At 36.5% G+C, this 12247-nt stretch overlaps 2 protein-coding genes across 2 annotated transcripts; both read right to left on the reverse strand.

Moving 5' to 3' along the window:
• Positions 1–1485: 1485 nt before the first annotated feature.
• On the reverse strand, positions 1486–2175 carry LOC115985596. The gene has a single exon (XM_031108527.1). The coding sequence runs from the start codon at positions 2173–2175 to the stop codon at positions 1486–1488; it is 690 nt and encodes a 229-aa protein (XP_030964387.1).
• A 5533-nt stretch (positions 2176–7708) lies between these two features.
• Positions 7709–10960, reverse strand: LOC115985597 (aspartic proteinase NANA, chloroplast-like). The gene is made up of 4 exons (XM_031108528.1): positions 10267–10960; positions 8170–9001; positions 8019–8069; positions 7709–7807 (listed from the first exon to the last, which is right to left on the reverse strand). The coding sequence occupies exons 1-4, from the start codon at positions 10896–10898 to the stop codon at positions 7709–7711; spliced, it is 1614 nt and encodes a 537-aa protein (XP_030964388.1). The 5' UTR covers positions 10899–10960.
• Positions 10961–12247: the final 1287 nt, after the last annotated feature.

Genomic DNA, 12247 nt, shown 5'->3' on the forward strand with positions numbered 1-12247 from the left:
GGATAGTGAGATATATCCTTAGTAGAACATTACTACAATGGTTTGAGACTTGATGATGCCGAAAAACCACCAGTAAGCTACACGGTTTTCACGTACTCGAAACACCACCTGCACAACACAAAAAGAGAAGACCTCGTAGAGAGCACCTGTATGGTGTTGGCCAAATACCCTCTGAAGGTCAAGTTAGAATTTCTCATAATTCTAGAGTGCCAGAGCAGGTAAATTATGCGTACCTTGTTTAATGGAGGTATTGGGGTTTTTATAGTAGTAGAGAGTTGACATATTTTCCTTGGTTTAGAAGTCTTTTCCTTATAGGAATCCTCATGACCGTATTTTACGGAATCCTTTCCTTATAGGAGTCTCTTGATACGTGGAGCACAAGATACTTCCTTATATACCTATGCGTGGAGGCCAAGTTATGCTAGATCTGTCAGTCTCGCATACATCCTTCAGCTTAATGTCATCGGCTTTATTTCTTCGCTTCAAGTTGACGCCGTCAGTCCTAGAGCTGTAGACTCTATGTATATGTTCGTGGTTGCAACTCCGACGGGTTAGTCCGGAACATTTTCCCTATGCTCCGATATTAGTAGGTACATATACAATTTTATCCTTATTAGCTGCCCCCTACTCCATATCTCCGTCAGTTTAACCTGACGGGTTATGGAGTTCAACTTTATTCATTAGTTTTCTCTTGCTCAGGAGAGAGGGAGAATCATTTATGGACGATTTTATGGTTTATAGATGGTCGTCTATCTCCAGCATCGCAATGTAGCACTCGCACACATCTACTTGATCTCCTCGCAATTCCCTTACCCCGTACTCCATGGGGAACTTAATCATCAGGTGGTAGGTTAAAGTTATGGTCCTCCATGAGTTAAGGGTTGGTCACCCTATGATGGCATTGTAGGCGAAGGAGTAATCGACAACAAGGAATGTAATATCCCTAGTGATCTGCTGGGGATAATCCCCAATTGTTACAGGCAATGTGACCGCGCCCAGAGGGTATACTTTTGTTCCTCCAAACCCAACGAATGAAGCGTTGGTTGGAACTAGACGTTCTCTATCGATCCGTATCTGTTGGAACGTAGGGTAGTAGAGAATGTCTGCGGAACTACTGTTGTCGACCAAGACCCGGTATGTGTTATAGTCTCCTACTCGGATGCTAACGACGAGCGCGTCGTCATGTGGGTGGTTAAGACGTCGAGCATCTTCTTCTAAGAAACCAATAATAGGGTTATCGACCTGTGGCATCTTCGGGACGACGCCTGTCATCTGAACATTTTGAACCATTCTGAGGCAAGTCTTTCAAGCCCTCTTGGATGAGCCAGTAGTCGCCGTGCCTCCCACAATCATCCTTATTTCTCCTAGGGGTGGTCTGGGACGCTCATTGTCCTATCAGGGGGCTTGCTCTTGTGGAGGCAGATCTGTTCTTTCCCTGCTGACAAACTTTTGTAACTTCCCTTGCCTAATAAGAGCTTCGATCTGCTACTTCAGGTCATAGCAGTCGGTCATGTCATAACCATGATCTCGGTGGAAGCGGCAGTATATGTCTCTAGGCTGTTTGTTGGGATCCCCCTTCAACTTTCCAGGGAAGGTTAAGGCTCTTTCGTCATTTATTTGCATTAGGACTTGGTCGATTGGGGCGGTTAGTGGGGTGAAGCTTGTGAATCTCCCCATCGGGGGCTTAAAGCACCTGTCATCTTTTTGCTCTCCGGTCTTTGCCATCTTTTGCCCCTTGTCCTGTCGCGGGTCTTCTTGCATTTCTCTCTTTCTAGGCTTTTCCTCTCGAGCCAGTAGTGCATCCTCGGCATTCATGTACTTAGTGGCTCTGTAAAGTACATCCAACATGGTTTTTGGGTCGTTTTTGTATAAAGAAAACAAAAACTTACCTTTCCGCAACCCATTTGTGAAGGCTGCTACAAGTATTTTGTCGTCAACTTCATCAATCGAGAGCGCTTCCTTGTTAAAATGGGTGATGTAGGACCTCAGCGTCTCATCCTCTCGCTGCTTAATGTTCATCAAGCATGCCGTAGACTTCTTATACCTGTGTCCCCCGATGAACTGCGATGCAAATTGGGCGCTTAACTCTTTGAAGGAACTAATGGAGTTGGGCATCAGCCTGCTGAAACAGATCCTTGCGGGGCCCTTCAGTGTGGTGGGGAAGGCTCTGCACATGATCTCGTCGGTACCCCTCAAAGGTGCATGAGGGTCTTGAAAGATTCTAAATGATCCAGCGGGTCTTTGTTTCCATTGTAGTTTTCCACCTGTGGCATACGAAACTTTGGTGGAAGGGGGAAAGAGTTGACGGACATGGTGAATGGTGAATCAATTCGGTGGACCAGATCGTCGAGATCACTAGACACTCTCCCCTTGAGCGCGTTCATCATGAAGTTCATTCGTTCTCTCATCATCTGCATCTCCACAACAATGTGGGGTGGAGCCGTATCAACGGTTGATGGACGACTCATGTCCTTGATAACGCCTTAAAATGTATACTTGTTATATAATTATATGGGCATTATCTCCTTATTACTATGCTTCGTTTGTATAATTAAGCCATGATTTGCATTAGTTCTTATTATTTATTTTTACATAATTTCTTGAATAAGATGCTATTCATTGTGTGTAATTTTCTACTTTTAGGAAATCATGTGAGAAAGATGAGTTTACAGGAATTTGTGAGAGAATGGAGGCCAAACTAGAATTAAAGTGGAGCTAAAGGACCATGCTTAAATGTCTAAGGAGGTGCAGCTGGAGTGCTTGGATCGTCTACCATAATTGGAAGCTTCAAATAAGGAAATAAATCAAAGAAGCAGAATCTGAAAAGGAAAAATCTGATTTGAGCATTGATCAGTATTTTGGACGTATCTCTCTCCTTAAAAATCCAATTGACACAAGGCTAGATGGGTTGGAACCATGACTTAAATATCTACAACTTTCTTGTTTTGAGTTTTTTCGAAATTCTCAATTTTTGAAGGCCAAAATTAACTCACAAGTTACCACTGTAAACCTAGACGGAAATTGAAAATAGTAAATGTTTTATTTTCTTTGGACACTTAGACATTAGGGTTTTGAAGGGAGGCTGCGGAGAATGAATTTTGGAGAGAAAATCTTGTATTTTCCTTTCTCTAATGGCAGCCTAAACTCTTTGCTAGGGTTAGGGGTTATGTTTCTTCTATACGGTATGAATATTTAATGTGATTCTTTCTAGGATTTTATCAACGACATATTTGATTGTTCAATTAGATTTCTTTTGATGTATTAGTTCTTCCATGCTTTCAATAAGTTCAATCATGTTTTTCTTGTTGTTTAGATGAATTTAATAGTAATATAGAAATCAAGATTTAAAGTGAATGAGTTTTTCTGAAAACTTTTCTAACCGCATTATTAATCGAGGTTATTATGCGTTCTTGAATTGTCTCAGTTCAACTGAATCATAAATTTTTAATTGTATAAGAACAATCAATTATGAAATAGATGTTTTCTTAGATCACAAAGAATTTCATATCGATATAGGGAAACACCTCGATACCCTAGTATTACATTATTGATTAAAATCAGTTTTTATTATTATTCTTGTTAACAATCACCAAGCAAAAATATTTTTCTTCTTCACTCAAATTGTTATTTAATTATATTTTCTTTGAATTTACCTTACTCCTTGTGGTTCGACCTCGGTACTCCGAGAAATATATTACTACGATCTCCTGCACTTGGGAGTGAGCAAGCAGTCCTGTCTCTCAGGTCTGCTTGGGGCATTACTCCCTTCCGGCCCCTCTTGGTCTCTTCATTCAACACTGGTACCTTCTTAATCTTCCTCTTGGGTACCCATAGCGTCGTTCTTCTGCAGTAGTTATTCTTCAAGGTCATGATTCTGTTTGGTGAGACGTTTCACTGCTGCTATGAGGGTTTGGACCTGCCTCTTTAGGGCAGTGGGTCTCGGCTCATCTCTCTGAACGTTGTTGGTAGTTGCTATCGAGTGAGTAAGTACCATGCAACTCTTTGTTCAAGAAGCGATAGGCTAAAGTGCGCTAAACGTTTCCCACAAACGGCACTAACTGATGATGCCAAAAAACCACTAGTAAGCTACACGGTTCTCACGTACTCGAAACACCATTTGCACAACACAAAAAGAGAAGACCTCGTAGAGAGCACCGGTGTGGTGCTGGCCAAATACCCTCCAAAGGTCAAGTTAGAATTTCTCACAACTTTAGAGTGCCAAAGCAGGTAAATTATGCGTACTTTGTTTAATGGGGGTATTGGGGCTTTTATAGTAGTAGAGAGTTGACATCTTTTCCTTGGTTTAGAAGTCTTTTCCTTATAGGAATTCTCATGACCGTATTTTACGGAATCCTTTCCTCGTAGGAGTCTCTCGATACGTGGAGCATAAGATACCTCCTTATATACCTATGCGTGGAGGCCAAGTTTTGTCAGATCCATCAATCTCGCATACATACTTCATCTTAATGTCGTCGGCTTTATTTCTTCGCTTCAAGTTGACACCGTCAGTCCTAGAGCTGTAGACTCTATGTATATGTTCATGGTTGCAACTCCAACGGGTTAGTCCGGAACATTTGCCCTATACTCTGATATTAGTAGGTACATATACAATTTTATCCTTATCAAGACTAAATATGACATATAGAACTTCTTGGCATTGCATTAACAGGTAATTTATCTTTCTTATCAATATTAATATTTACCATTCTTCATCATATGCAACAAGAAAAATGGTATTTTATTGCTAAGTTTTCATAAATATTTGATGTTTGGGATCAGCTTGCTTATTTTGAGGTAGAATGGGATAAATCCAAAGATGTTGAGAGATTTCTCCAGTATTAAGATGCTAATCATCTAACACAATTTTGAGGTAGAATAGGATAATTCTAAAGATGTCGAGAGATTCCTCCAGTATTTTATTATGATGCTTATCACCTAACACAATTTTTTTTTTTTTTTTTTTGGGTGGCACTTGATTGATGAGTATGAATTTGTTAGAAAATTCATCTTGCATTGTGATCCAACCTCCTACACATGATAGTGCAATCCAAGAGTTGATATCTGAGGAAACATACAATACATAGTTCCTCTACAGCAATGGCTTCTTTGGTTCCATCCTCAACTGATTGAACTCCAACTCATGGCAGTTTCTCTGCTCCAGGAAATTCAGTTGTCTACTATCGTTACTGTTGAATAGTTATATACTTTACTAGAGATCATATAGACATATACCTTTGGTGGAACAAATCACCAAATTGCTAGATCTTGTTCTTTGCTTGCTTTACGAACTCTTCACGATCTCCTTTGTGGAACACCTCCAAGTCGCAAGAGAGGCTATTAGAGTCTCTCCTAATTAGAGATGGCTTATTTTAAGAAAGCACTCAAAAACTATACGTACTATTCGTATGTTCACTCACTGTATCTCTTATTAATCTAACTGATGTAGGAGTATTTTAAATACTAGTAGAGATTCGCTTGCTATCAGATATATGTGATCCCTAAAATATCTCGTTTGTTAAGTTTAAATTACTCCACTACTGATATTGATAACTCATACCAATATCAGTTAGTTTAAATTTAAACTTACTTATCAGATAACCCATGTGGATGATCCATGGGCCATGGTTTATGGGTTGGGTCAAAACCAGCCCAATTTCTAACCGTTACTATCGCAAAAAGAGTTATATCACTCAGAACTATTGGAAGCGAACTTAAGCTAATTCTCATTGCTCTACTGCTACCACTACACCTACTCATTTCACATTTAATACGGTTGATCTAGAAACTCTTCAACCAAGATGTATTTCACCATAATATCCATTCTTTTTTTACTCTTTCAACCACTTCCAAGTAATTTTCATTGGCTCATTGACACCACATGCTATAATCATAAGACTTTTAATCTGTCTCTTTTTTTCTCACTAGTTATTTTCCTCTCATATTCCTCCTATTCACATTGTAAATGGATCTACTAAGTCTATAAGTGATTCTAAAGCTACCACAAATTATAACTTTCTAACGCTTTTCATGTTCTTAGTCTTGCTCATAACTTACTACTTGTTGGTCAATTATGTGAACTTGCAATTACTCTATTCTTTTTTAAACATGGTTATGCTATGAAAGATCTTCACATTGGGAAGACCATTGGGGTACGTTATAAAGTATAACATTGGTTTAAGCTTTCCCCTCAATTTTTTTTCTAGTGTTTGTAACAATAGTATCAGAGCTAGGTCAGTGTCTTTCACTTAGGATAATGCATTCTTCCCTGCTACCCATGGGAGAAGAGGTAAATCTTTGAGTATTTGGATGAGACTACAGCCTATGAGGCCAACATACCACATGCAAAAGAGGTCCTATATGACACGTTCTCTCCTATTGCCCATAGTGGGGAGAGGCAAAACTTTGAAGGTATGAGTAAGGCTGTTGCCCATTAGGCTAAGAGACTACAACCAAAGAGGACAATATCATGCCAATTGTGAGTGAGTGGATCCTCTGACCTGTCTATGTGATAGTATGGAGTCTTTGTGACATTTCGCCTTGTATTAGATTTTCTAGCTTTGGAATTGTAAAGTTATTGCTCACAGAATATAGTATGTAATTTCATGGTGGTTATCTTAAGAAACTTTGTGTTGCATCATTTTGATCATTCTTATCCCATTATCAACTAAAATGATCTTGCAAAATTTAGTTGGAAATTCCTAATTTATATCATGTCTTATAAAGTGCACATCATCATGAACCTTGCATTTCCCCCACTCCTATTAATTATGCTACTTACCGAGCTTTCGCTCATCCCACTCCCTAACAGCTTTTCAGATCAATTAGCTATATCTCAAGCATGGAGCTTCCTTTATTGTTAATGATTGGAGTACTATGTTATGGGAAAGTCATTATTAATGGTTTGTGCCCAGTCTTGCTAACTTTGTGGAGACAATAGTTAGACTCTTAAGATTTGTTAGACTTGGGCTTGGTAGACTTAGATTTGCCGTTGAGGTTGTATATTTTAGGGAGGAGATTTTAAGGAAGACAGTGGATTTTTGTTGGTTCTTTTGGTGTTTCGGAATATATTTATGTATATATTGGAGACACATGATTTGTAAATTGTACTGTTTGTAAATGTATCATAAAGCTCTAACTTATATCGTAGAGATTTCAATATGTTTATATATTTTTATCATCATGTAGAAAAGAAAAAAAATCCCCAAGAATTTCTCTTGATGGTTCGTTTTCCTCATGCTTTGGATCCACTTGGGTTTAGGGCGCAACAACTTAATTATGAGAAATTCCTTGAGATTTAAATCTCTAATGCCCTTGTAGGCCTCAATTGATCACAATCTTTATCACTAATTCTAGGTGTATCAACATTGAAGAAACGAGTTTTACTTAATTAAAAGGTAATCGGATATTCGATACTATATATATATATATATATATAGAGAGAGAGAGAGAGAGAGAGAGAGAGAGAGAGTAATTGTATATTCCTTATATATCCGGGAATAGAATTGGAGTCTTATAAATAATATTGTTGCAAAGAATTTGTGTTTATGAGATTTCAGGTTTGTGAGCGTTACTTGTGAGAACCTGTATGTTTAGTTTGTAGGGTTTTATTGAGATTGCTTGTAATCCATATTATGATATTGGATTTTAATTGGCATTGTAGGCATGAAATTGACAAAATCGTGTTAAATGTTACATACTGTGTAGATGTTTATTTCTCAGTCGTGTACATGTATGCTTCTGCTAGCTCCCTCAATCCAACTACAATTTGATACCCAACTAAAAAGACATGACTTTCAAATATTGCCTTCTGTAATATAAGGTTATACAAAACAAAAGTATAAAAGACATTGTCTATAATCAATAAATTAAAGGACATATAAGTTTTAATTGTCTTTACAATATGGACAATATCTTGGGACACACTAAAAACAAAACTGAACAATCAAAATGAGAAGAGCAAAATATATACTAGTTTTATTTAATTGTTTGATTAAATAATTATTAATTAAATTATTTACGATCTGATCATGGTTTGCACCCAATCCACCATAAAACGAAAAATACTCCAACTGGGTTTTTAAAACGTATAAATGAAACAGACAAGCACACACTAATGTGCTGTGGGAGGAATATAGTTAACAACAAAAATTCAGAATGCCACATTTAAACCTTGGACTCAAGCATTGTACAGGATGAAGGTGCAAAACCTAACTTCTTCCCAACAAGATCAAACTCCCAGAAATGATTCTGCTGCATAATGTTACCAATAATAGAGTTGCCAGGCCATTTTATTGAAGTGAACCCAAGACATTTCACACCATCATCAGCATCAATAACATAACTCTTAACTGGTGGCACAAACTGAGCCCCATCATCAAAATGAAATGCCAACTTTGGCACAAGGCTCTCCTTAAATCCTGTGGCATTAAAACAATAGTTCAATTCCTCAATGTCGATGTCTAACTTTTGAAAATTCTTTAAGTGGGGATCCAAAGCGGCAATGACAGGTTTGTATGCAAGTTCTGTTAGAGCAGTCAAGCTTGTACCAGAATCAATAATGACTCCACCATTGCCTTCAATGTCCCATACTTCTGACGGGATTTTAAGTATTGTCCCACCTATTGAGATACCAGCAACATTCACAGCATAAAATGGATTTATGACTCCTAGGATGAGCTTTGTGTATTGCATGTTATGCAATTTTGAACCTTTACTTTGGCGGCCAAAGCTTAGGTAGTTGGCAAAGTTACTTGGGCTCAAGTGATCAACCAGACAATATGAGAACATATATCCAAACTCTTTTGCCACCCTTACGGCAAAAGAATGCTTGCTGTAGCCTAAGCCCATGACTCCATCAAATGCATGAACAGTTCCTTCATTTATTTGGCTACACCCAATCAAGACATTGTGAAGTTTCTTCTTTCGGTGCTTGTGAAGCTCAAGCCCCACTGTTACAGTCTCATTGGCAAAGATCCCCAGAGCTCTTGAACCATCTGCATATCTATCACAAACATTAGGAATGAGTAAAAAACTATGTAACGTCTTAAAGTTCATTATTCTTGTGGTTCAATTTCCAAATCTCATTCATGTCAAAGAGTGAGAACTAATTAATTATGCCCAACTCAGTGAGTATTATTTTTAAATTAAAATTCAATTGTTAAAACTTGGCTCTGTTTATAAAGAAGACCAGACTATATCAATGAGGATATCATAATTCAAACGAAGACAACTTATGGAATGCTAGAAGTTGGACTTTTTAGATGTGATATCAACTTAATTATTGTGACATCAAATGATTTCCACTAAGTAGTTTCGTATGAGGTTAGTAAGTCAAGAAGTGAATCAATGTAAATTAAGAAGTCAGCTTTATTTTCATTTTGAGAAATGAGGTTAGTAATTTTGTAATGAATTTACCACAAAATTCCCTTATCAATAAACATGGCTCAATGATGTATAGACTGTATGTTAGACACCCGCTTATTTTTTAAATAGGAAAAAAAAAAACTTATTTGCTTAAATTAAGTCTCAAAATGTCAAAATCTCTCAAAGTCCCATGATTCTACAGGGGGAGCATCGGACCAATTGGTTTTTTTTATACTGAATAAATGAACCATGCAAGTCTCATTTTGGCCTCTGCTTGCCTAATGTAATGCCCCATGGGCCACGGGCAGTTGTGACTTTGTAACCCTCTTTTCCAATTTCTTATTTGGATATGTCCCTCATCCTGAAAATAATTTTCACTACGCAATGAAATATGTTAATGTTGATATTACGAAAAGAGAAGTAAGAATATGCATCCCATCAATTAAGTATATACTCTTGAGAGTCTCATGATTAGTCTCACATATTATTACATTTTTGTTTATTGTTTTTGGTCTACCTAGAATCTACTATAATTTGTCAATAAGCCTCTTTTGTTATTTGACTTGGTATAATTATAACCAACAACTTACAACCAAGCTTATAAGAGAATTTGTAGATTTTAGTTAGCCCAATATAGAAAGTTTTTAATTAAGAAATCTGGATTCGAGTCTTGTCCAACATTAAAAAAAATAATAATAATAAAAAATAAAAAATAAAACCAATTGGTATATTATTCTGATCGTAAAAAGCAATGATCTTGAAGGAGATGCAATAATTTCAAATCCAGTCATATCAATAAAAGAAACATATGCAAGAATTTTGATTTTGTTATGACAGGTTTTGTGATCGAAAAAGGAGAAAATTATATAGGTTAAGAATATAATATAAGAAGCAGAAGCTTACGAGTATTCGAATTCACAGGGTGATAATGCTGTAGGACAGTAGTCCATAGAGAAAGATCCAGAGAGATCAAATTTACACAAATCAGAAACGCAAGGAATGGTCTTAAAGGTTGGTGATCGAGAAGCATGGAAGATCCTCCTAGTGACATCCAAATTGGGACAACTTTCACGGTGGCACACAGGGCTAGGCCTGTAATAGCAATTCATCCAGGTGACATCGCTACCGGTATCAGCTATTAGTACAAACTTTTGTGGAGGGCTTCCAACTCTAAAGGATACAAAGTACTGCCCTGCACCTGTATCAGCAGCTGATCTCATTGGAATATCAACCGGCTGAACGTTATAGTTATTATTATTGCCATCTTGAAACTCATATGCCTTTCTCCTATTGCTGCTGCTCTTCACCAGCCTATGTGATATCATTTGCTGCCTTGCATTGTCGCTATGCACAAGCTGTTTTACGCGTTCAAGCTGGCTCTTTGGGGGTCCTAATGTGGTTCCATTTTTGTAGACTTGTGGTGCATGTCTATGGAACATCTCGAATTGGGCTGCATCATCATCGGTATTAGCCGAGGCAGAGGCTAAGAAACTAGAAAATAAAAAGAATGATTGCAAGAACCAAAGGAGGGACATGCTGAAAATGAAATGATTGAGAAAGATCACCAACGTGCGGAGAAGAAGGAAAAAAGTGGAGGAGATTGAGAGGCTCCAAGAAACAGAAAAAAAACAAACCAAATATGATTAGTAAATTTAGACAATAGCAATGTTCGTTCAGTCTTGATTGAGCAGTATTTACGGGAAGTTTTACATTTGGTAACATTAATGTCTAACGCAATTAACAACTTTTAGGTTATATTCTTTGTGAGTCATAAATTATTTTACAACATTTTTACAAAATATTGATATAGTAAATTTTTACATTTGGTCCACTACTAGCATCACATTTTTATTTAGCGATAATTATTTGGAAGATGTTAAAGCCACGTCAGTAATTTATAAAAATGTTGTAAAATAGTTTGTATTTGTAGCATTACTCGTTCTTTGCGGATCTTAAATTCCATGAAATTTATGGGTTGTGATCTAATGCAATAGTCATGCAATCCCTCTCACAACATTTTAACTTTTTTTAACCTTTTTTTTTAAAAAAAAAAAACTTTTTGGATCTAATGGTCAATGTCAAAAAGTCAACTTTTTAACCTTTGATTTGAACCATTAAAAAGGTATTGGATGGTGCTATGCTATAACACTGAATCTCAATCCAAAATTTATGACGTCTAAGTCCCTCAAGACAAATCAAATGATTTGGCAAAGTTTGTTTAAAAATCAATTTAGTCTGGGTTCGAACTTTTTGGGATTTTAACAACACTTGGTTGTATAAATAGCCAAATATAGATTTAACAAGACATGATATTTTTATTTTTTTATAAAATACTCAACTAGACATGATGAAACATTTTCTCAAACAAAAATATCGGTAATATTATGTATTTGAAATTACATCTTATACTTGATCATTTTAAACCAACGTATTAATAAAATTGAAATATATACATCAAATGGGAAAATTTATCATGTCATACATACTCTATATAAGTTATTTAATTAAGTTAAAAGTTGAGATCCAAATTTTCTATCTTGAACGACGACATAGTTGAAATCCAAATCATTCTCTTTTTAAACACCTTTATCCAATCAACAATTTATGAATTTTCACATTAATGTTTTTAAATTGAAATTGTATTAATCATGAGAAACTTAGCCTGTACACCATATGCTATTGGAAAACTATACTAGTTATAATGCATTGAATAATATGAATGGAATTTTCTAAAAAGAAGAAGTAATGAACATTTTACTACAAAGTATTTGGTGAAGCATAAAGCAGCTCGAAAGAGATAAATTTTTTCCCTATTTTCTTACTTATTTGGTCTCAAGTGTGTGTGCGTTTTTCTGTTCTTTTCCTTTCTTTCTTTTTTTTTTTT

The sequence above is a fragment of the Quercus lobata genome, chromosome 4 (assembly GCF_001633185.2).
Source record: "Quercus lobata isolate SW786 chromosome 4, ValleyOak3.0 Primary Assembly, whole genome shotgun sequence".
NCBI classification, from domain to species: domain Eukaryota; kingdom Viridiplantae; phylum Streptophyta; class Magnoliopsida; order Fagales; family Fagaceae; genus Quercus; species Quercus lobata.

Excerpts from the sequence above, each read along its gene's own strand:
- LOC115985596 (XM_031108527.1), bottom strand. The coding sequence starts at position 2,175 with ATGTGCAGAGCCTTCCCCACCACACTGAAGGGCCCCGCAAGGATCTGT.
- LOC115985597 (XM_031108528.1), bottom strand. The coding sequence starts at position 10,898 with ATGTCCCTCCTTTGGTTCTTGCAATCATTCTTTTTATTTTCTAGTTTC. Across the intron at positions 9,002-10,266 it reads CCCTGTGAATTCGAATACTC|ATATGCAGATGGTTCAAGAG; the intron begins GTAAGCTTCTGC and ends TGTTTGTGATAG. Across the intron at positions 7,808-8,018 it reads GTGCAAACCATGATCAGATC|AAGGCAATATTTGAAAGTCA; the intron begins GTAAATAATTTA and ends CTTATATTACAG.